The sequence below is a fragment of the Rhinatrema bivittatum genome, chromosome 7 (assembly GCF_901001135.1).
Source record: "Rhinatrema bivittatum chromosome 7, aRhiBiv1.1, whole genome shotgun sequence".
NCBI lineage: Eukaryota > Metazoa > Chordata > Amphibia > Gymnophiona > Rhinatrematidae > Rhinatrema > Rhinatrema bivittatum.
Window position 1 is genome coordinate 108218548 of NC_042621.1, and position 25829 is coordinate 108244376.

The 25829-nt window shown below is 42.6% G+C and overlaps 1 protein-coding gene across 3 annotated transcripts in view; it reads left to right on the forward strand.

Moving 5' to 3' along the window:
- The first annotated feature begins 8056 nt into the window (after positions 1–8056).
- FCSK (fucose kinase) overlaps positions 8057–25829 on the forward strand; it is a 151931-nt gene continuing 134158 nt past the window's right edge. For 2 of the 3 annotated variants that reach the window (XM_029608908.1, XM_029608910.1), the window contains exons 1-2: positions 8057–8184; positions 14687–14954. In XM_029608908.1, the coding sequence (XP_029464768.1) occupies positions 14876–14954 (79 nt within the window). In that variant the 5' untranslated portion in view covers positions 8057–8184; positions 14687–14875. Of the gene's footprint in view, positions 8185–14618; positions 14955–25829 lie in introns of all 3 variants that reach the window. The other variant, XM_029608909.1, reaches the window with a different exon arrangement.

The window sequence follows — 25829 nt, forward strand, 5'->3', positions numbered from 1 at the left end:
AGCTGCCGAAGGGGGGTTCAGACCTTTGAGCTCGGAGCAGTTCCTCATTGCACGTGACACTGAGCAAACGGTGTTGGACCTGCCGCTCACCACGTTTGGCCCCGGTCTCGTGGCCTACTGAGCGAGGCTGTGGGGGGACGGGGGGGACGACAGTGTCGTCTTCTGCCATTCAACCTGCGAAGGGGGTCCGGCAGCTTAGAAGTAAACCTTGCATTGAAGGCAGCGGCCTCGGTAGAGAGGGGGCCCGCAGGAGGAGGTTGCTGCTGGTGATGGAAGCAGGGAGCTGGGGGGGGGCACGAAGGAAGAATGCCATCTCCTCGACTCCCGTTCGGCCCCCTGACTTCTCATGGACTTTGGCTTTGGAGAGACCTCTTCAGGCTTGAAGATATGTGGCAAGCTATTACGGCTCTCAGGAGGACAATGAGGACAAGGACTGATGATTTTGCTGCTTCTCTAGACGTTGTTCAGTGCCAGGTGTCTGATTTAAGAACATCTGTTGACGGACTGAAGGGGAAAACTCAGGAGCTGGGTTTCAGTGTTGTGTAGTTTTACAGGATTTTAAAATCTCCACCATTAAAGAGAGTGTTGCTATGCAGGGAAGGCTTGGGGATTTTCCTCGTTCTCCCCCTATTGGTCCTAAGGAACCATGCTGGACGTTTTACATATTTCTGCAATTGCTTTAGCTCCTTTGAATACAATATTTTACTTGTGTTTAAAAGAAGGGAAGAGGGTGCAGATGTGTTGGCAGATGATCTTCCAGTGTCAGCAGACAGTCTTGATTTATCTGGTTGCTTTTTTTGGCACAATCTACAGAAGAAGTTAAGCTTCGTGCCACTCTTTTAATTTCTTGTATTCTTGGGGTTTTTTTTAACTTTTATGAATGCTTTTATTGTAATCTGCTTTGAACCTTGAAGAAAGGGGCTAGAAATAATTGTAAATAATAAATAATTGTGTATTTGAAGCTGATAAGGACCTCTTAATGAGGTTGTATTTTAGGTAGAGAGAAGTTTCCTATCTAGGCCAAAAAGTCTGGATTTTCCCTGACGTCTGTAAGCAAGCACAGGACATTTTTTCTTCAGATGCATGAGGCAGTTGTAAATTTGGTGGGAGAATTCTTTTGGCGATATCCAGTAAAATTCTGAATATTCATGGCTGATGATTATATATAAGGCAAACGAAAGTAAATTGTACTGGAAGTGCCTATTATGATGGCCACATAGATGGTGTCATTTCTTGATCTTTGGGAGGTTATTATTCAGCGATTGTGTAGTTGTCCTTCTTATAGTGTACCTCTGTTATATCAATTTGAAAATATTTTTGCGCAGAAAGGACGGTGGGTGCATGGAATACCCTCCGAGAGGAAGTGCTGGAAGCGAAAACAGTAGCAGACTTCAAAAAGGCATTGGATAAACACAGAGAATCCTTATTTGCGAAAAAAAAAATTGTAGAGATAGCAGAAGCACAACCCAGTGGCAAGTGTTTAAAGTGTCTTATTCAGACAGTGCAACAAGTGTTGGGACTGCCAGAATGAGCAGCGCGGCGGGTAGTATTAAGTGTTATAAGCCCTTGGGGCAGGGGTTCTGTAGGCAGTCTTTGGGGCACACCTAGCCGGTCAGGGTTTCAGGATAGCCACCATGAATATGCAGGAGATAGATCTGTAGGCACTACCTTCATCCTATACACATGTATCTCCTGCATATTCATGGTGGCTATCCTGAAACTCTGACCAGCTAGTTGTGTCCTGGGGACTGGGTTGAGAACCTCTGACCATGCAGCTAGGTCTGTCTGTAAACCGCAGTGTCGGAGCCAACTAGAGGCTGGGTCTGTCTGGCAGGCTGCATGTACAGTAATATCTAGACGTCCTAGTGGAAATGGAGGTGCTTATGCCAGGTCTGTCTGGAAAGAAGCACAATGGTCCTAGAAGGCTGGATGTTTGGGCAACAGCCTCATGAGGTATTGGTAGCAATTTAGATTATTACAAAGTTTGATGGTTAAACAATGGAAGGGAAAAGTGCTGGATAGGGGATCTTGTCTGTTCATATACCCATGATAGTGAGGTTCAGAGGAGGAAAGTGAACAGCTGCTCTGGATAAGGAGTGACATCTCACAAGTGGCAGGAGCACTGGGAACCCCATGCTGCCAATACTGATTGCTTCTCCCCCAACTGTGCTGGCATCGCAAGCAGGTTCAAAATTCATAATGCATGAGATTAGCATATTTATTTATTTTTATATTCCGCTTTTTTGGCACTTCAAAGCAGAATACATTCAGGTGGCAATGCAATGGAGGCAATGCATGCAAATCTATCCCTTGCATGTTCACTGTGAATATCCAGGGCTGGTGCGAACCCAACAGGCGAACCAGGTGGTTGCCTAGAGTGCCAGCCATTAGGGGGCAGCAAAGAGCAACCATGTGGGGCCGCGAGGGGAGCCCATCCCACTCACGGCTGAGAGGAGTAGAGAATCGGCGGGCCGTGAGCAGCACCCATCCTGCTCGCAGCCAAGAAATGCAGACATTTGGCAGGCCGCAAGCAGCGCCCATCCTGCTCAGCAGGCCACGAGTTGCCTAGCCCTGTGTTAGGGAGAGAGACAAGAAAAGGAGAGACAGAGAATTCATGCTGGGAGGAGAGGAAGAGGAAGAAGGCTGCAAATGCTGAGGAACAGGTGTAAGGAGAAGGAAGGCACATAATTGGACAGGACAGAAGAGTCAGGGGAACGTATGCTGGCGGAAGGAGGGAAGAGATGGAGCAGATGCAGAGTAAGTAGGGAAGGAGACAGGAGAGTGGATGCTTTTGGCAGGGAAGAAGGCAGGAGGGTGAATGCTGGGGAAGGGGGTAAAGAGGTAGAAGCGGTGGTATACCGAGGAGGTGTGAGGGGGTCCAAGGCCCCTGGGCGCCATGCTATAGAGGGCACACGGGGGCAGGGGATCCCATCCCACCCAGCCATGAAAAGGCCTTGCAGCCACCAGGGGATCTCATCCCATCTAGCGGCAGAGGTGGAAGAGACCTGTGGCTAGGTCCGGCACTACAGGGTGTGCACAACTAGAGAGGGCAACGGTGGCCAAGAAGAGGAGGAGAGCTGTGAGGCCACCGATGGACCCCATCCCATCAATGGCCAAAATGAAAAGGAGGGCAGTGAGGCTGCCGGTGGACCCCATCCTATCAGTGGCCGAGGAGACCCGCAAAGCCGCCAGTGGACCCCATCCCACTGGCGGCCGAAATGAAGAGGAGGGCATTGAAACTGCCAGTGGACCCCATCCCTCCAGTGGTGGAAGAAGAGGAGGGAGCCCATTTTTCTGCTCCTCTGTGTCAGCGTTCAGTATCCAAACCACGGGTGGCTAGCACTACTCTATGCTGATCTTGCTAGCTCAGGGGCTGGCACACAAGAAGAAGCAGTAGAATAGGCTCCCCTATCTACTCCTGAAGAGGAGAGTGTATGTGTGTGTGTGTGTGTGTGTGTGTGTTTGTGAATGGGTGCCTGACTGTGTGTATGTGTGAATGGGAATCTGGCTAGGTTGGTGTATGTGTGTGTACAGGAATCTGCCTCGGTGTATGTATGTGTGAATGGGAACCTGATTGGGTGGGTGTGTGAATGGGAATCTGTCTGAAGTGTGTATATGTGTGAATGTGAGCCTGCCTCTGTGTGTGTGTGAAGAAAGTTTGTGTTGCCCCACTAATCCACGACATGCTCAGGGTGACTGGAAATTATGTTTTCAGGTATGTAGTGCAGTGAATTTTCCATCCTTATTAGTTTTAGTTATTAGGTGTCTATGTCTGCCATTTTGAAATTTTTTATTGCTATTTGGAAAATTTAAAAAAAATTTTGCATGAGAATAGAAACATGAACTAACAGGCAATGGAACATCAACACACAGAACAAAGTCACATAGATTTATTTATTTATTTATAGGGTTTATATACCGGAGGTTCCTGTATAATATACATATCACCCCGGTTTACAAGAAACAAGAACTATCGCTTCATTTAGCGGTTTACATTGAACAGATTAATCAAATTAACGAATTAGTATATATTGCTAACAGTTAATAAATAATAGATGCATCCGTGCATATTTTATTATGTTTATTATTTTCTCACACATTAATTCTAAATGCTAGATAGAGACAGTTTAAAGTACTATACTTATATGGGTACCATACTAATCATACATATGGAAAGTTCCATGTCACCATTCATATAGACTGTATAATTGATAAATGTAACCGAATCTATATTGGTACTTTGTAAAATAGCATTTCACAAGCTGAACTTTAAATATATGTGCCACTCTGTAAACCGTTGTGATGGTGCCCGACCAAACGATGGTATAGAAAAGATTTTAAATAAATAAATAAATACATCTTAATTATTGGATGTTATTCTATTCCTCAGCTCATTGGAAATATTATGTTTTATTAATATGGTTTACTAATAGGATTGATTTATATTCCTTGATTTTATTGTTTGATGAATGATTTATGAGGACTGGTGATGTTTGTTTCTCCATTGCTGCATTGCATACAGAGTCTGGTTTGTTGCAGTTTCCAGTTCAGTTTCTGACTACATGTTTCTGTTTATACTTTATGGTCTTTCTATTCTGTATTTAGTGAGGGTGAGTCTGTATTCCACATGACCAGCTGAGGTGGGTTATTCTGCTAGCTTGTAGTTTCTATGTAGGGATTTATAGCAGCCTGGTTTGTTCTGTTTTTCCCACAGGACGTGTATTAGTGTTTTAAGGCCTGGTATAATATTTGCAGTGTTGTTGCCTTTTCATAGATAGGGTTATTCCTTTTTGAGTACTGGTAGCTAGTACTGTTTTAGTATAGGAAGTTTACTATATCATTATTGTCATTTAGTTTACTCAAGACTTTCTGAGGGCCAAATCCATACCCAACACATGTTACAATAGACCTAGTACCATATGGGTTTACTGGTTGGAACCACAACAGTGCATGCATTTCTGTACATGAAGTGGTGCCAGTTACAGGACCAGCCGGCACCATTTTTACATACTGGTTAGTGGATGACTCCTGCCCAGTTTTGACATTGAGGTTCAGAGGGAGTGTCAGTTTTAAAAGTTTAGCTTGCCGGAGGGAGCATGGCCTTTTTCAGCAGCAGAGTGTGGCACTGACAGTTTCTACTGTGTTTTGGTTACTGGAAAAATCAACATTATGTGTTTAAAAAAAAAAAAAAAGGGAACAAGGAGGGGGCTAGCATAGTAATGCTAGTACCGGCCCTGCCCGTGGCCACCAGAGGATCCCATCCTGCCCAAAGGCAGAGGTGCAGGAGGGTGGGTGACTGAAAGGGAAGGAAAGGGATGAGTGAAAGAGAGGAGGTGAGTTACTGAGAAGAAAGGGAAGGTGAGTGGGTGTGAGTGACTGGGAGGGAAGGGAAGAGGGGTAAGTGAGTGAGACTGAAGGGGAAGGGGGAGTAAGAAGAGAAGGTAGAACGGTTGATTGTGTGTGTATGTCAGAGAGGAGAAAGTTTTTGTATTTCCTTTACCTTCCCCCCCCTCCCCACACACACACACATCCTTTTCACTATTCCACAACTATTTCAGGATTTATTTATTTATTTCGGATTTTTATATACCGACATTCTCAATACAAGTATCGAATCAGGTCGGTTTACATAGAACAATAACTGTCGCAATAAAGGCGTTACATTAAACAGCGTTTCTTAACATATATTTTCTTAACATATCACATATAAATATAACTATAAATATAACTTAAATATAAGTATAAATACAACTTAACTTAAATATAAATTCAGGATGACTGAAAATAAAAAGTTCCCAGGTATGGAGAGGGGGAAATGTGTTATCCTTATTAGTTTTATTGCACTGGACTATATTATCCTTATTAGATGCTCTGTCACCTGGTTTGAAATACTGTTTTTATTAGTATGGTTTCCTATTAGGATTGATCTATATTTCTTGATTTCGTTTTATGAGGAATGATGATGTTTCTGTTTTTGCATTGTTGCACTGCATATGAGTCTGGCTGGGAGGTCTGGGACGGGAGAGGAGGCTCGGGAGCAAGACTGCTGGGGACTGGAAGAGTAGGACTCGTATTGCTTCTGTTTCTCTGAGATGGGACATGGAAAGAATTAGATTTTCTCTGTTGTTTTTGGGGAATAGGTATCTTAATAATACTATTTTTTTACAGGACAGGGAAATTTTGGAAGACTTTAGAAAATGTACATCACAGTCCTTGGCTCTTGGTCTCATTCTTTATCAGAGGCTGTGTTTTGTTTGCATGCAATACGACTCAGGGAAGGGGCAAAGGAAACATTTGGCAGCCTATCTTCAGGCAGGGAAGCTTTGCCTCATTTCTTTTTCGGGATTTGTATGAATTTCTGTGACTGCAAGCTTTTTTACAAGGAGGATGGGGGGAGATGCACAGGGGAGACAACATAAATGCATTGGCCCCTGGGTGCCAGAGACCCTGGGTATGCCTCTGGGCAGAAGGGCAGATTTCGGGAAAGAAAAATGGAGGGATAGCAGCGGCAAGGGTAAGAATGGAAAAGGAGTCATTTATAGGCATGAGGGGAGATGTGGAGATGGGAAGAGGGGAATGAGGTGGAGGAGATGGGAGACAAAAGGAAGGAAAGAGGAAATGGAGTGGAGGGCTTGGTGAGAGCTGAAAGACGTGAGAAAAACTAGGGAGGCGTGAGAAGAGATGATAATGAAGAGAAAATGAAAGAGAAAGACAAAGTGTTGGTCCCTGATGGAGGGCTGCAGCAGTTGTAAACAGATCACTGGTGGGAGAGGTACACATACACCCCCCCTCCCCCCGCCACTCAACTGCAAAAGTGATGTGCAGAGCATACTTGCAAACAACCCTGTGAAAATTAAAGGGAACATTGGCTGTGTGGACAAGACTGGAGGGACTGCTTGTGCGTTTTCTGCTAAATTCTGCTGTTACAGGTTTAGTAATATGCAGAGCAATGATGTACTCCAGTGCCTCGAGCAAGAAATGGAGCCCTGCTATCAGGGTGGGCGTGCCGCGTGGAAATGTTACCTCAGCTTGCTCCGGCTTCCCATCCCTCTTGGTACCTAATTAATTTGCACCTTTTTTGTCCTCTTAAATACTTTTGTTTAGAAATGTGTGCGACAGGGAAGCAGTGATCTGCCCTGATTTTGTCAGGACTCTTTCTCCTTTGACAGGTTTTAAGTGCACACGTTTTATTTTTCAGTTGCTCCTTTAAGAGTATTTTTAAGTTGTTTACAATTAAATGTACTAAAACATGTGTGCAGGCTACAACCTTAAATATGTAGTTATATAAAAAAAACTGCTTTCTACAGCCTGCTATTCAAATTCTATATAGATTCTTATTTGGGGATTTTTTTTCTAGTGCAGGTCAAATTTCGGTAATTATAACTCTAAAACAAAGAAAGCATGGGGATAACTTACACTTAGCGGCGGTTATAACTTTGCTGGGCAAACTGGATGGACCATTTTGGTCTTTATCTGCAGCATTTACTAACTATGCAGCCTCTAGAGACCTAACCTGATCAATCTGCAATTGCAAATTCTTAAAGAGTACTTAAACAGGGCTTTAATTGGTTTTTACCTGGACCAGCTATTACTATTTTGGTTTTTTTTTAACTCAAGTTTTATTTCTACTGTAAAGAAACTATTCAAAGAACTTTGAAAAGGTTGTTACTCCAAGCTGCATCATTCAGGATTTACTCATAAAAGTCACAAAAGCAACGATACCAATTACTATTGCCAGTCCTTTTAGCCAGCTAAAAACCGCATGAGTTTAACTCTTTACTTTCCTTCTCCTGTGTATTGGAGATCTGTCCATCGCATCGCAAGGACTCAATGAGATATAGAACTAGGAGCCACATACATTACTTCTGTTTCTTTAAGAATAGAAAGTCAGACACATCATCAATGCAGTACATTTTGGGAATACTAGTCCTGGTGTGTCAGGACTATTTAGTAATTTAACTTGCCTGCATTAGAAGACCAATAAACTGGTATCTCGAAGTACCGATATTATATAATACTCTTTAAATAATAAGATACGAGTTAAATTGTTTGCGCTGTTTGACAATAATAGGGCGCCTGGAGCTTTCGACAACTACAATTCCCAGTATTCCTTGCTGTGGACATAAGGACATGTTAAAGGGACGCGTTAAACAAACTGCAGGAGTGCACGAATCTTGGAAGAAGGTGAGGGCTGGAACTGGGAATGAGGAAAAGAGACAAAAGTTAAAATTCGGTTGTAATGTGAACAACATGTTCCATAGAATGGCAAAACTGGGAATGGTTTGTTGTTTTATTTGTCTGGTTTTTTTCACGTCTGATAATTGTAGTGCTTCGGGGTACTTCCGGGTTTAAAAGACGTACGGAAGCAGACGTTTGTCAGATTTATCACATGATAATCCCCTATCCTTTCTGCCCCGGGCCCTACAAGAGCCGTTTTGTAGGGGGAAAGAAGGCAGTTGAGATGCATTTTATTTAGTGACAAGTGAGGTGTTTCTTCTGTTTCTCTAACCTGAGAGAGATTTATATTGCTAGTGATTAGAAAATATTTTCTTGTACTGGTGAGGACAGACGAGACACTAATGCTAATAACTGTATTAGTAACCTTCAAAGTTCACAGGCTTTTGGGGATAGGGTTGAGAGCAAAAATGTGTTATATATTGATTTATTAGACCCTGTGTTTGCATACTTATTTGTTGCCACTTTTTTTGCTGTACTTGTCCAAGTGAAAATGGGATACTTTAGCAGTTGTTGACCTTAATACAGAACCAACAAAATACATTTATACTGTAAATGTTGCTGTTCGGTGGGGTAGGGGACAGGGAGGGAGAGGAGAGTAACCTAGTGGTTAGAGTAGTAGGCTGAAAATTTACTCCTGCGGGAATTCTGCACAAAAATACTGAAAATTCTGCAAACTTTATATTGCTCAAAATAACACAATTTACATGGCAGTCTTTAAGTAATTACATTTTAAATTATTACAGAAAAAAGTTATTACTTAAAGTTGCAGAATTTTAAATATTTTGAGCAGAATTTCCCTAGAAATTCACTGTAAGAGTGTCCCTTCCACATACACACAACCTCATAGAGGCTCCCTCACTCTCTCGCACACACACATCCCCTCTCTCTTGCATACACACCCACACAAGCTCCCTTTCTCTTTCACACATACATCCTCACACAGGCTACCTATGTCTCTCTCTCACGCAGCCCTTCACACAGGCTCCGTCTCACACATACACAATCCCTTCACCCAGGCAGGCACCCTCACACATGATCCCTTTTTCATATACACGAGCTCCCAATCTCTCACACACACATACACACTCCTTCACAATCTCCTCATATAGGCTCCCTCTCTCTGAAACCCACACTCTTTTACCTCCCATGCTCTCGCTTACACCCTCATGCTCTCTCTCACCCTCCCCACCCCCCCTCTTACCAACCATGCTCTCTGTCACCCTCCCCTCTCTCACACACACATTCTCTCACCGGCATCCCCCCCCCCCCATGCTCTCTCTCACACCCTCCTGCTCTCTCTCTCTCACCCTCCCCTCCCCTCTCTGACACACATTCTCTCTCACCGGCATGCCGCAGGACGCGCTCCATTCGCGGCGAAGATGAAGGCCCGGCGTGCCATTCAAGGCGAAAAGGGAAGGCCCCAGTGTGCTGCGAACGGCGCGCCGGGCCTTCATCTTCGCTGCGAACGGAGCGCGTCCTGTGGCACACGGGGGCCTTCCCTTTTTGCCGCAAACGGCGCACTGGGCCTTCATCTTTGCCGCAAACGGAGCATGTGCCACGGGACGCGCTCCGTTCGCAGCATGCCGGGTCTCTCCTGCTATTTTCTGCGCAGAATTTGGCAATTCTGCGCAGAAAATAGCAGAATTTGGCAATTCTGCGCAAATTCTGTGTTCCACAGTAGCGCAGAATTCCCCAAGGAGTAGCTGCAAAGCAGGGAAGCCAGAGCTCAGATCCCACTCTCGTTCAGGCTGATGCAACACTGCGCTGGCCGCATCGCACGGCTCAACACGCAACTGGACGCGCCTTTTGGATGCGCATACATAACCCCCGATGCAAAACAGGATTTAGTGCATACAAAACAAGTGTCCAACTGAGTGTGTAGCTAATAGCGCTCATCACATGTAAATTCATGTTGATGAGGCTATTATCTATTCCACCCCACCCCACCCTGATGCAAAAAATAAAATAAAATGTGCACCCAATGCACACATTTTTACTCTAAAAAATTAACGTCTGCCTGGAGCAAGCATTCGTTCTTGAGGTGCCAAAAAAGTTTACAGAAAAGCAGAAAATACTGCTTTTCTATAGTTCTTTCAACTTAATATCGTGGCAATATTAAGTTGAAAGAACCGAAAAAGGAGAACCCTAAAAAAAAAAAAAAAAAAGTGTGTCAGCAGTCAAGATAGGAAAAGGGACACCAGATTAACGAGCATCCATTTTCCTTAACCTATGGCTGTGCACAGGTTAGGAAAACGGATGCTCGTAAAATTGAGTGTCCGTTTTCCTAACCCACTGCCAGCCACCTCTCCTGAGTGCCCAATGCCGAGGAAGTGCTAGTGCCGCCTTTTTTTTATTTAAATTTATTATTATTAAATGTTAGCATAATTACAAAGCATATTAGCTTTGCACAGAAACAACAGAAAATAAAAGTATTAGAATAATATTTAAGGAAAGCCAAATGTTTACAATTAGACCACAAATCCTTGGGACGGGAGCGGATCCATAAGAGGAGAACATAATAGGAAACAATAGTGCCTCCTTTTTACCACCGCAGCCGGTTTAAATATTAAGTCTGGCGCCCGGGAGATCTGGATCGGTACGCGATAAGAGAGCGGGTGCTCGAATCATGAGTGCCCTTTTAATGCACACAGATATGGCATCGGCCTGCACATTATCTTGGGCAAGTCACTTCACCCTCAGGTAGACAGATTGTGAGCCCTCTGGGGCTAGTGAAATACCTGATGCAACCTGAAGTGTCCAAAAAGGTATAATTAGGCAGAGCGGCTTCTCTTTCTCATCCCACTCTGGTGGAGTGTTTTAAGTACAGCCAGTGCTAGGCTGGCAGCAAGGTTGAAACTGTGAATTCTGAGGGAGTCCTCCCTACCTAATCTCAGGCAGCCATTTTTTTTTTTTTTAAATAAAGTGTCTTCTTATCAGAGAAAGGATGTGTGAAGGAAAAAAGGAGGGAACCATGAAATGAAACAATTACACATCCATTTGGAGGAGCCCCAGTAAGAGAAAGTGAATAAGTACCTATTTCCTAACAGCATGGTAGAATGATCATCCTGCCTATTAAAGGGATAAATGTGTCCTGAAGGAGTGCCCTGAGCCAATTCCAGGCCATGCTGCTTAGGGGCAAGGAGGGAAGGTTGCCTTCTTATTTATTTATTTATTTATTTTATTTAACAACTTTTTTATACCGACATCCGTGGGTACATCATATTGGTTTACATGGAACTAAGAGAAATACAGAGAACGGGGGGGGGGTGGAACAGGGGTGTAATAAACATAAGATAATATAAAAGAAACTTGAAATAGTTAGCATAACAATAATCACATGGAAGATAACAACGAGATGACATAAAATAAATTAGCTTGATAATTAATAACAAGGGTAATTAAGAGAAGCTGGAAGGCCTATGCTGGGAATGCCTGCTTAAAGAGCCAGGTCTTTAGCTTTTTCTAAATTTTTACTGGCTGGGCTCTGTGCGGAGATCAGTGGGAAGAGCATTCCAACAGGATGGTCCAATGAAGCATGCAAAAAATAATAAATCTGCTGAGAGATCAAATTCTGACTCTGCCAAAGTTATGCTGAAGAAGTTGCTGGTAGTTGAAAGAGCCAGTGATGTCAAAAAACAACTAACAGAGTCAAAACTCTACTGGAGAGCCTCGGGTGGGTGGTCAACAAAAACAAGAGCTGCCTGCAGCCCTCCCAATCTCTAGAATACTTGGGAGTCCGGTTTGACACCAAATAAGACAAGGTCATCCTGACACCAACAAGGAGATCAAAACTGATGACCCAGTTACGAACCCTGTTGAGCGAACTTTGCCCCACAGCATGGGACTACCTTCAAGTCCTCGGCCTCATGGCATCCATACTGGAAGTAGTGTCATGGGCACGAGCTCACATGAGACCCCTACAACGCTCACTACTATCATGATGGAATCCACTGTCCCAGAACTACACCGTATGTCTACAATGGTGGTTACAAGAAGGTCATCTGAGCCAGGGAACGAGACTATCCTCACCAACCTGGATCCTGCTAACCACGGATGCCAGCCTACGAGGATGGGGAGCACACTGCCAGGAGCTAACCGCCCAAGGGCAATGGAACAAAAAAGAGTCAGGATGGAACATCAATCACCTAGAAGCTCGGGCAGTCAGACTAGTCTGCCTACGGTTCGGTCACAGAGTCCGTGACAAAGCAGTCAGAGTAATGTCAGACAATGCCACAACAGTGGCCTACATCAACCATCAGGGAGGAACCAGAAGCCAACAGGTGTCTCTGGAAATAGACCTCCTAATGTCATGGGCAGAAGTGAATCTTCAAGAGATCTCTGCCGTCCACATCGCTGGGAAAGACAACGTTGCTGCGGATTACCTCAGCAGAGAAAGTCTAGACCCAGGAGAATGGAGGCTGTTGACCACAGCATTCCAATTGATAGTAAACCGTTGGGGAACACTAACCATGGACCTCCTGCAAAGCGGTCCAATGCCCAAGTGCCCAGTTCTTCAGCCGCAGGCGGGAACCCCAGTCCCAGGGAATCGATACCCTGGTACACACTTGGCCACAGGAGACTCTGTTATACGCTTTCCCACAGTGGCCCCTATTGGGCGCAATCATCCACAAGATAGAACACCACAGGGGACCAGTACTTCTAGTGGCCCCGGACTTGCCAAGAAGACCGTGGTACTCAGACATGTAAAGACTGCTGACAGGGAGCCCCCTCCCGCTACCTCCACACAGAGACCTGCTCCAACAGGGACCGATCCTCCACGAGGATCCAGCTTGATTCTCTCTTACAATCTGGCCATTGAGAGGACTCACCTGAAGAAGAGCGGATACTCGGGGGCAGTAATTGACACCCTACTCTGAGTATGCAAGTTCTCCACATCCCTAACATACATAAGGATTTGGAGAGTATTCGAAGCCTGGTGTGGGGACCGCAACATCATACCACGCTCAGTCAAAATTCCTGCGATTTTGGAATTCCTGCAGAACGGCCTACAGAAGGGATTGTCTCTCAACTCCAACAAGGTACAGGTGGCCGCATTGTCATGCTACGCAACCAAAAGCAAGAGCAGCAGCATAGCCTCTCACCTGGATGTCTCCCGCTTTCTGAAAGGAGTCATCTGCTACATGCTAGGAAATGGAGAATTTACTTACCTGAATTTCGTTTTCCTTAGTGTAGACAGATGGATTCAGCATCCCACCCACGGCTGCTGTTACTCATGAAATTCTCGGGTGACATCCCCGAGAGCGAGTGATTCATGGGTAAACCATGCTTTCCTGCAGCTAGGACACCCATCCTACCGGGTGTCGACATTTCTCAGTTGAGGGCACTAGCGGTCTCCAGCTATAACCAGTTCAACCAGTTCAAATTAATCAAGTTATCCAAGTTATAAAGTTATTCAAATTATTCAGTCATACATATATCCACAATGCTTTTCGAGGAGAATACTGAAGAGCTGCACTTCTGCAGGGGTATATGTACTAGGGCTGACGTCAGATTGAAATCTGATCCGTCTCCAGCTGCTATCAGGAGTACATTATACCCATTGGTCCTGAGTCCATCTGTCTATACTAAGGAAAACAAAATTATCAGGTAAGTAATTTCTTCATTGTACAAAACTGAAGACATTTTATTTGCAAAAGAAAATTTCCTTAAAAAATAAGTGCACAATGACCAATGATTATATTATGACTTGGTCATTTCAGTACTTCTAATTCAACAAAACTAAATTGAATTGAGACCCAGGGCTGTTGCATTTCCACTAAAACCAGTAGGATGCAATTAGTTTGTTAAGAAATGTAACCTTTTTTATTTTAATTTTTTGTTTTTTTTATCTCAAAACAATGCAGTGGTCTATTTTGCGAGACTAAAATTATAAAAAGTTACATCGCAATATATATATTTTTTAAAGGGTTCCTCAGCAGAAAACACCTTTTTGAAGAGAATCTGTCAGGAAAGAAATGTAGAAAAGAAGGCACTCTGTATCCTATTTTTAATTTTTAGATATCTCCTTAATGCTTTCTATTTATTTATTTTTTTTCATTTTAGTTTTTTGGTGTTCACTTCATAGTGCCCTGGAATATCACACTGCAATGACTGACATTTTCTATACAGTTTTGGAGTGATAGCTGAGCTCAGAAGAATCAGCCAATTCTGTGTCATCAATTTATAAATAATAATAATTTGCATCTCTTTGCTGCTTCACCCTAAAGTTACCTGAAAACACATTTCTCCAGTCACTGTAAAAGCTTTCAATTTCTAGTTGCATTTAATTAAATTCCTGGGCTTCTTGTGAGATAAAATGTAACCTGATATTTTGTGCCTCTGTTTGAATCCCCTGATTTTGTTTTCTTTTTATGTTGTAGCAGCAATAATGTGAGGATTGAAATAGCAGGATTTAATAATACATCTGCATTTTTGGTTTCTACTTCAGGAAGATTCAACTGTTTCTGGTACTGAACTAATCTACAAGTGATCCACAACATTTTACAGAACTGATATTAAGCACCCACCCTTTGAATGTGGGAGAATTAAATCTCGAGTTCTTCATATGACTGGTTTGTAGCCCTGTTGCAGGCTGCACCCAGCCCCGGGGCTGTCACGGGCACTGCCACTGGTGAGAATGGAGATGAACCGAGTGGACTGGACCATCCTTGTTCTCAGCTGCCAACACAAGGACAGCGTCTACGCATTCCAGAAAGGCAAGTGAGGCTGATCTTCCCCGCTGAAAATTGGTCAGGGCCTGCAATTGCCAATTTTAGTTTTTGCAATGTAATCTAGTCTATTCTAGTTATCTAATCTCTTTGTTTTGGTGTTAGTCTACAAAATCACCTATTGTGTTAGCGTGTCTATCCGATCTTATATTTCCCTTCCTCCTGTTTTGCTTTTAAAAAAATGAGGGCAACCAAAAGATCAATTTCTAAATGCAAAACTTTTTTTTTTTTTTTTTTAATTGTAAAGATCCGCACTAATCTGTAGTTTTATATTCACTATCAAACATCAAAAAGAGAAACCACCTCCCAAAAAATATACTAAACACAAATCATGAAGTGTAGGGATAATAATGTCAAAATAAAAAAAATATACAAAAATCATGCTACACTTATTAATATCAAAAGAGCGGGTATCAGACCTTATGTAAGTGTAATCCACTGTCTCTTGCATGCAATGCGCTTCAAACAGTATCAGTAAAGCACCACTATTAAATCATCTACCTTGGCTCTCTATTAAATTAAATAATCTACAAAAAAAATGTTTATTATTCACTCTTTAAATAATCACAAAATTATACTTAGCTTGGGTAAAACTGAACAAGCTCAAAACATAGCCAATGTTTCGGCATAAAATGCCTTCTTCAGGAGTTCAAAATCAATATTCTAGAACAAATACAAAAACAATTTAACAATTGAAAAAGTATCTGATATGATAGTAAAAGCACACCATACAAACACCCACTTACCAAACTTCCTAATACTACAACGCTCACAAAACAAAATGGCAGGTAATTCAATACAAACTCTCAGACACTTCAGATTTAAGAAAACAGGCCACCAATCAAAAATGATGTAATGACATCCTAGGTCTCAAAGCCAGTGAAAACAATTTTCAGAAAACTGACCAGTCAATTTCTTTGTTTGACCCACAAGGTTCAATGGAGTTTAAAAAAAAAAGAATTATATAATATATTAAGTAAATCAAAATTTCCTCCCCGTGAATTCGGCTTAGGTTGTTCAATAGCCAAAATGTCAAATCTGAGAGTGTGACCCAAAGACAAACAATGTTGGATCAATGGTACTTCTACCCAGGGGCGGATTGCCGTATTGGGGGATCAGTCTTCTCCCAGTGGGCCGGTCGCTCCCATCAAGTGATTTTTTTTTAATTTCCCGGCCAAAGAGAAGAAGAGGGGCTGCTGTGACCCAAAGAGAAACTTGCAGGGCTGTGGCAGACAGCTGTGCAGGGCTGGGAGAGAGGCCTGCAAGACCACGGCAGAGCCCACCCTGCCATGGCCAGGAGACAGCCGCGTGGGCCAGGAGAGAGGCCTGCAAGACCTCGGCAGAGCCCATCCTGCCGCGGCTGGAAGAAAGTCATGTGGGGTCGGGAGAGAAGCCTGCAAGGCCGCGGCAAGGCCCATCCTGCTGCGCCTGGGAGACAGCCATTCCAGGGCCAGGAGAGAGACCTGCAAGGCAGCAGCAGAGCCCTTCCTGCCGTGGCCGGAAGACAGCAGTGGGGGGCCAGGAGAGAGGCCTGCAAGGCCACGTGACCCTCCCCCCCCCAACTTTGCAGGATACGTGCAGTAGCAGTGACCTCCTTCCACCTCCCTTCGGGCAGTGAAGTGCAGTGCTGCCATCCAAGATCGGCAAAGACAAGGCCCTGAAAGCTAGTGGTGTGTATGCTTGTGTGTAAGAGAAAGTGTGCTTGCATGTGTGTGAGACCCTGCATGAGAGAGCAAGCATGTGGGTGTCAGAGCCTGCAAGTGTATAAGAAAGCAAGAGAGCCTGCATGTGTCTGTGAGAGTATGTGTGTATGTGAAAATGAGAGAGACTGCATGGGTGTGTGACAGCAAGAGAGCCTGTGTATGTGACAGCTTATATGTGAGTGAGAGAGAGCCTGTGTGTGTGGCAGCAAATGTGTGTGTGTGTGTGTGTGTGTGTGTGTGTGTGTGTGTAGGGGGGGGGGGGTGGAGAGAGGATAAAGATTGTGAGACCTCCCTTCCCCAATCACCAACAATCTTTGGGTGATTGGAAATCAAAAGATCCCAGGTATGGAAAGCTGGAGATTTAATCCTATTATTTTAAATTTCATGTGTCTGCTGTTTAAAATATTTAGAATTTGGGAAATATTAAAAAATGTGAGTCATTTTAATTACTGGATGTTCATTGTCTGTTGCCTGCTTGATATATTTATTCTTTTTATTAGTATGGTTTTAATATTATGAATGATGTTTTGTATTTCTTAACTTTATTGTTTAATATTTTATGAGGAATGATGATGTTTATTTTTCCATTGTTGCACGGCATAATACGGTCAGGCTTGCTGTGGTTTTCAGAGCATGTGTGTGAGTGAGAATGAGTGAGTCAATGAGCATATGTGTGAACAAGAGGACTGTTTAAACTAGTGAGCATGTGTGTGAGCCAGAGTTCGTGAGCTAGTCAGCATGTGTGTGAGAGAATATAAGGGAGTTTATGTAAGAATGAACATGTATGCTAGAAAGTGTGTACATATATGAGAGAGGAGAAATTTTGTGCACACCTCCTATCCCTGATTAATTCAAGACAATCTCAAAGTGATTGGAGTCTAAAGTTCTCAGCCATGGAGAGTAGGAGATTTTTTTTAGCTTTAGTTTTAATTATTGGGTGTTATTTGATATGTCTGCTGTTTTGAAATATTTTATTTATGTTTGGAAAATTAAAAAAAAACAGTGTTATATGTTTTTAATCATCAGCTACTTTGAAATATTTATTCTTTTTATAAATATAGTTTTACTATTATGATTGATGGTTTATATATCTTGATTTTATTGTTTGATGTTTAATGAGGAATGGTGATATTTATTTCTGTTTTTCCATTGTTGCACTGCATATGGAGTTCGTCTTGTTACTGTTTCCAACTTAGTTTTTGTCTGCATGTTTCTAGTTATACTTTCTCTTTATTCTGTATTTGTATCTGTCTGTTCTGTGTGTGTGACCGAGGTGAGGTATTTTGCTAGCATGTAGTTTGGGTCAGACTCTTAAGCTTGGCTTGTTCTGTTTTCCTAATATTAGGTGTTTGATGTATTGGTGTTTTAGGGCCTGGTGTAATATTTGCAATGTTGTCTTTTCATTGATAGGGTTGTTATTGTTTGAGTGCTGACAGTTAGTGCGATTTTTGTATGGGAAGTTTACTATATTGTAATTCAGTTTACTTAAAGCTTTCTGACAGCCGACATGCTTTACAATAGTCCCATATACATATGGCTGCAGGTGTCTTTTTTTTTTGCAGAGTTTTCTGGTTGGTACCACATCGTTGCATGTAATTAATACTCATATTATAAGTGATATTTTTACCTTAGAACACTGAATATTCTTTTTCATGTAAAATCTGTTACTGTAAATGCATGTTTTAAAATTATGTGTAGGAAGGGTGGGGCTAGGTGTGTGTGCAAGGCTGTAAGGTTCACCTATGACACCTAAGACCCTTGCACTAGCCCTAGCTGCACTGACTCCACAAGAGAAAGCAGGATTCCATCTGGATCTGTGCTGTTTTGGGTTAGTGGTTCTCTTCAGTCTCAGCCAGGGCTTAATCTTCTCTTTTTGTAAGCCCAGGGAACTGTATTGGTCGCTTTCTGTCCCCTCTCCCCCTTGAGTCTGTACGCAGAACAGAGCCTAGGAAACCATAAAAGCAGCAGACTGTGTAGCCTGCAGTCAGTGGTTATTCACGAGTGGTGGGAGGGTTGTGGAGAAGTGGAGGCAAACTACAGACACGGGCCAATGCAATATTAAATGCGGAAAGCAGGCGCTGAAAAATATATCACAGCTTTCTTAACATGTGTATGGCGCCCGCAAGGGGGGCGCCATGCAATAAACAAATTAAGGGTTTGCGCTAGCAAGGAGGCATGCGCGACCTTAGCACCTCCTTGCTAAAGCAACCCCACGGTTACCGGCGGTCTGCTGGTTATGAACACCGACGCTGATAAACCTGGCTTCTGTTTTCATAATGCAGCCGGCCACTTATGAAAACCGATGCCGAGTGTATTAGCGTTGGTCTTCAAAGTGGCCCGCAGAGGGGTATTTTTTTCTTTTCTTTTTTTTTTAACTTTTAAAAAAGTACAGAAAAGCATTTTTTTTTCAGCTTTTCTGTACTTTTTTTCAATGCACTCAGCTATTAACGCCTGCTCCTTTGTTGCACTGCATACAGAGACTCTGGCTTGTTGCAGTTTCCAATTCAGTTTTTGTCTGCATGCTTCTAGTTATGCGTTTTGGTCTCTTTATTCTTTGTTAGGTGAGGGTCAGCACATGTGATTCAGGTGAGGTTCTCTGCTGGCGTGTAGTTTCTATGTAGAGTTCTATAGTAGCCTGGCTTGGTCTGTTTTCCTAATAGAAGACGTATTGGTGTCTTAAGGCCTGGTGTAATATTTTCAGTGTTGCCTTTTCTTAGGTAAGGTGGTTACTGTTTAAGTGCTGGAAATTGGTGCTGTTTTGGTGTGGGATGTTTACTATTTATGCAATTTCTGTTCAGACAGAATATGTATTTTTCCTGTGTCATTCTTAACAATAACGCCTCAATCAGAAAAATTGTCCCACCAGAAGATTCTTGCCAAAATGACATGGATGACAGCTGTCAAATTGCAAGAGGGAGTTTCTATCTGTGGGTTTCCTGTGGTTTGTAAAATCAAAACCAGAATCTCGTATAGATATAAAATTATCCAAATAGGGTAACCTATTAAAACTAAAGGCAGAGGTTATCTAAAGGCTCAAATTGTTATCTCAAGAATTTAACCATTGCATAAAAAGATCAAAATCAGATTAATTTTACCTCCCAAATAATGAGAATATCATCAATGACTTGTCACCAAAGTTTAATATTGCGTGAGAAAGGATTCAGGAATAACCAGGTTTGAAGTGCCCCATATATAAATTTGCCACATCTGGTGCTGATTTTTTACATCAGCATACATACCATTATCATTCTCCACCTGTTGAAGCCGCTGAGTGGTGAAACATCAAGGCCTTCTTGTCGGGGACAGAAGAAAATGGCTAATGTTTAACATCTCTTAACATTTCTCAGCCTTGTGGCGTGGGCTGAAGACAATGATTAATATTTAAGATTAAAACAACATGTCGCAGCTTTTTGGCACAAGTCACTATATGCGCTTCCAATTAAGACTGAAAGATTGACATTGGCTGTGATATATTTTGTTAATATACACCATAATGATTGGTGTAAGCTGTTATTGGATTTATTTATGGACACTAGCCCGTTAACATAGGTTGGCTGGAATGCTAATTTATCTCATGTATATTCAAAATTGTGGATATCCTGAAATGTCGACTGGCTGTGGAGTCCCCAGGACAGGCTGTTTTATTTGCGCATTTTTAAATATTTGTCAAATATTTTTGTATATGATATTAGTATTTCTTAAAGTTTTTGTGGTCTTTCTTATATATACATATATATCTATATATATATCTATATATATATCTGCTGTCAGTGGATTTGCACTGTTGTTGCTTTATCATTGTTAGTCATATTTTATTTAAACTTGTATTGATTTTACCGTTCAGTTGTATGTCTGTGTTGCATTTCCATTGAGCTTTGCTCTGCACCCTTTTTATTGTACCATGCTTATGAACATCAGTGGAAAGGCATGCAGTTAACAGATATTTCACTCTTTGAGTATCAGTTAAACAAATTTTGTGAGAAATGAGAAATTTCAAATGAGCTGTCATGCTATTGCATTTTTACTCGGCACCAGCCCATTAACACATGTTAGTAAGTAGGTTCTATTGTGATTAATGAAAGCTGCATTAAACTCGGCCCAGTACATTGTTTAATGTGCAAGGGTCACACTAATCAATTAGTCAGTCAGTTATTCAGTGTGATAAAGCTTCTGTACAATTCATCAGTGAGAACTGATCTGGAGTAGGCCACACCTCCAAAAGATTTCAGACAAAGTAAAGGTGTTCCCCACCACCACCAATGAGTAGCAATCTCAGGGTGATCACAACTCAAGTTCCCAGATATCAGTACCAGTAGAGACTATAACTGATGGAACTGCAGGAAGGAGCTGAAAGACTAGAATTTGTAATAAAAGATTAAAGGGTTGAAGCAAACAATCTAGGCAATCAGGATTCTGCGTGTAGAGTCCAAAAGCAACAAGGTGAGTCCAGCATTCTGGTTGTTGCAAATACCTTTCTGTTCTGCAGCCCTTTTTGACTGGGTCCCTGGGGTTAGCTGAGTAAACACTAGGCTGGAGACAGAGCCACACAATACCCCAGCCTTTCTTCTTACAGTTTCCAACTTTATTATCATAGCAATCAATGTGCATACAGCTTACTTTCAGCAGCATAAATCATTACAGCTGCCTTCTCCTGGTGACATTACAGCTGCCTTCTCCTGGTGACACAGGGCCTCACCCTCTTATTCTTCCTTCCATAGTTTTTAAGGTGGACCAGGCAGAAAGGATAACTTTCAAACTCCATATAGCCCCATACACACACACGGCTGAATGGAGATCTACTACAGTATTTCATAACCTGCATGTATCAGGTACACGCAGATTATAAAATGTGTATGTATGGTAACGCATGAATACGTACAATGTATTGGAAGTGCATATTTCAGTGCATTGAACATGCAAGCTTTTCTCTCTGTTTTTGTCAATATATGCACATGTATTTTAGGTTTCAAAAAAATGGCAACTTTCTTGTGTAAAGCAATGATTTATGCATGGAAGTCAGTATATTTTAAAACATGAGCACGTAACTGAAATCACCAGTTTTCTGATTCTTCCACCAGTTCATTCAGTCCTTGTCTAGGTCGTCAGGACACTCTTAATTCTTCAGCCTAAACTCCCCCGCCCCTCCCCCCCCCCCAAGTTCACCCAGATCTCCCACCCAACCAGTGACTGACAACAGACCAGTCTGATATCAATTGTATGAGATAATTAGCAGGTGTAAAGTTGCACGAATAGGTTTCCACATGAACTCGGGCAAGTCTCTTATAAAATAGCAACTTATGCGTGTACCTCTCAGCCCTGGATGGCCCCTAGACCCTGAGGGCTTCTTACAGTGCTTATCCCAGTGTTTACAGATAAACTGTGCGCAGTCAGGTTAGAAGCATTTGTTATGCAAAATAAGACACTGTCAGAACTTCTTCAGTTTTATGACTGCACATTAGCTACTTATTTTTCTTTGTAAACCAGTTTCCTCTCATCTCAGCACGTCATGACAGTTGGATCTGTTTCTTTTCATCTTAGCCCACTATTGTCCCAATATTATTATCTTTCCTGTTCCCACCGGCTTATTTCTCTTCTGTCTGAGTTTCAGGCTTACCAGGTGCCTGTGGTTTCAGCATTATGAATCTCTCTTGTCATGAGTCCCTTTTGTCTGGTTGTAAGATCTCCCTGCTGGCAATGTTTCTTGAGCAACCCAGTTGCAATTCTGCACATACACAATGTGTCTGCTAGAGATGTCTCTCGCTCTACAGCTATACAACCCCCCCCCCTTTTTTGTGCAGATAAATGTGCATGCAAAAGCAAAAATACGCACATATTTATGATGTTTACAAAATAGCATATGCGTGAGTACAAGTTACTTATCCCCACACATGCTAATTTTACGCATGTAATTCCTTTTGAAAATTCACCTCAGAAAGTTTCTCTTTTTTTCAAACCTTGACACTATGCCAGACTTTTGTAGTAGCTCTCCTCTTTAAACTTTATCTCCAAATCAGATACATTTGTGGGTAGATTTTCAGGACAGGTTGAACCAGTCCTGGTTTTACTCTCCTGCATGAGGGTACTTATAGTCTTACTTTTCTTAGGGAAATCAGAATAAGTCCCAGCATGCAATGGGGTAAAACCAGGAATGGACAATCTGTCCTCAAAATCTGGAGCCAGTTGTCAACCCTATTTTTGGGACTGTGGAAGCAGAGGTGAGTGAGTAGACAGGACAGCGCAGCCAAACTAGTAAACAACAAGGTTTTGTTTATGCAGCTTTCAAGCAGCTACAGATAGCCTATGAGGAAAGGCTAAAGAGATTAGGGCTGTTCAGCTTGGAGAAGAGATGGCTGGAGGGGGGGGGGGGATATGATAGAGGACTTGAACAGGTAAATGTGAATCGGTTATTCACTTTTTCAGATAATACAAGGACTAGGGGGCACTCCATGAAGTTCGCCAGTAACAGATTTAAAATGAATCGGAGAAAATTCTTTTTCACTCAACGCACAATTAAACTCTGGAATTCATTGCCAGAGGATGTGGTTTTGGCAGTTAGTGTAGCTGGGTTTGAATAAATTCCTGGAGAAGGCCATAAATTATGAATCAATAGGGATTAGCCACTGCTTGTTGCCAGCATTAGTAACATGGGATCTATTTAATGTTTGGGTACTTGCCAGGTACTTGTGACTTGGATTGGCCACTGTTGGAGACAGGATACTGGGCTTGATGGACCCTTGGTCTGACCCAGTATTGCATATCTTACATTCTTATGTTTTCCCTTCACTTCAGCAGCCTTATGATATCAGGAATCCAGAAACAAAGCATTTACTCTGAGTAGTAAGGTTAGATTCTGGGAAAGTAGGCTCTGTAGTTTCATGCCATGGGAACAAGGAGTTTGAGGAACAAGACTTCCTCAGCATTCTTCTTGATAAAGAGTGATAGAGAGCCTCACAGCTCTCACAGGGAGTGTGCTGTAATTTCTTTTAGTTTTCCCTCAATCTGGATATCGGCAAATGTTGGGTTGGTTTTTTTTTTTTTCAAGCTGCCCAACTTTTCCTTAATTAGGGAGTTTTTCCACTTGGCCTAAGCCAATTACTAAGGGCTTCACCAGGTTTGCAGTAGCAGCATCTGCATCCTCTGCCTAATGAGGGATCCTTTCACCTGACCAGTATCATACGGGGGGCAGTTTTCAAAAGGACTTGCGTGCATAATTATAGCATAGCAATTTTCAAAATCCCACGTATGCATGTAAAGTGCATTTATACATGTAAAACCCAGTTTTAAGTGTGTAAATACTATTGAAAATTACTCCCTGTCTTTTTATTGTTGGTGCTTTCAAGGCAGCTTTGTATATTCTTGGCTGCTCAGTGAAGAACCTGGCCTGGCTTAACAGCAAAGGCTTAGTCTCTGTTATAGGGGCCTTCTTTTATTGCCAACTCCATGAAGGCATTCTTTAGCAGTATCATCTGGGTGATGTGTTGCTGACAAATGGGCCGATACAGTATAGTGCATGCCGACGCAGCGCACTGTTAACCCGCCAATGGACGCGCGTTTTCCCTTACCCCTTATTCAGTAAGGGGCCAAAAACGCGCATCCAATCCCCTGAACCTAATAGCGCCCGCAACATGCAGATGCATGTTGATGGCCCTATTAGGTATTCCTGCGCAATTCAGAAAACAAAATGTGCAGCCAAGCCGCACATTTTGCTTTCAGAAATTAGCGCCTACCCAAAGGCCAGCAAAATTGAGCGTCGGTTGTCAAACCCGCTGACAGCCGCCACTCCGGTCCAAAAGGAGGCGCTAGGGATGTGCTAGTGTTCCTAGTGCCTCCTTTTACCTGGTTTTACCGCCGGGCCTAATTAGCATACTGAATCGCATGCACAGGAGAGTGGCCTGTGCGCTCGCTGGGAGAACGAGCGTTCGCCTGCTCTCCCGCGGACTTTACTGAATCAGCCTGTTAGTTCTTATCCTATAAGAACCCAACATAATCCAACTCCTCCTCCTTCGGATCCTTTATGAGAGTTGGGGGCAGATTTGCAACACTCCAGATGTGGGGAGAGAGGCACTTCTAATTTTGTCCGGTTCTATCCTGAGCTGAGTCATCTCTCCCTCCTCATTCCAGAGAGCTGGTTGCACATAGGGCAACCCTGAAGCCTCCAGAAGGCCTCTCTAAAGACCGCCGCCCCACAGTTACCGAAATGCATCACTCCGTTCATATCTACTCCTTTTATTTCTTGTTAGACTTTTTTTTTTATATTTCAGTGTAAAGTTTTTTGGATCCTTCCTTGACAGTCCATTGTAAGCTTTTTAAGAATTATGATTATTTAAATAGCAGAACTGCACACAGTAATCGTTTTTACTTAAGAAGTTATAGAAAAGCCTATACCCTCTTCCTGTAGAATTTTAGAAGAAAAACAGAACATAGAATGGATTGGTTGTGCAGTAGGATGTAGGTGAGTTTCTAAATGAGAAAAGGGACATTTTTAAAACTAGAACATCTTGCCTTTATGAGCAACAATAGTTCTGTTTGTAAGAGGAGTTTGTTAGCAGATGACTCCCCATGGTTTGTGAGTTGTATTAACTGCTCTTCCTGTGTGCACAGAAAATAAAATCTCTGGCGTTTCTGGCCCTAGTGTCACCATTTCTATTTTTCTAATAGCTTTTTTTTTTTTTAAATAATTTTGTTCTCTGGCCTTGAGCAGTATTAGCACATTTGGACTGCATCCTCGTTTGCCTTCCTCTCAGGGTGAAGGCGAGCATCCCAGACAATGTTGCAAAGTGACTGTGAATAACATGTAACCATACCCCCCCCCCTTCCCCTCCATTCCCCCTTAGCCAGAAGTCACCTTCCCAGCCTCAGAGAGCACTGGATTCACTCAGCCAGGATGGGGGAGTACTGTCTCTGGGCCCTGTGGATTGGGGGCAGACTGACCTGCAAGGCCAATGGGGCACAGGTTACCTAATAAAAAAAATGCAGTCCACACAGTAATTAATGCTCGAAAGAAAAGTCTGCTGGCAAAAATAACCAGTTCAGCAGAAAGCAAAATTCAAAGTCCAGAGCAGAACAGGTAAAAACAGCAAGAAAACCAGTTCAGTTTGAATTTAATCCTTATTTAACTATTGTAATGTGAGAGAAAATGACACTGAACAAACTGCAATTT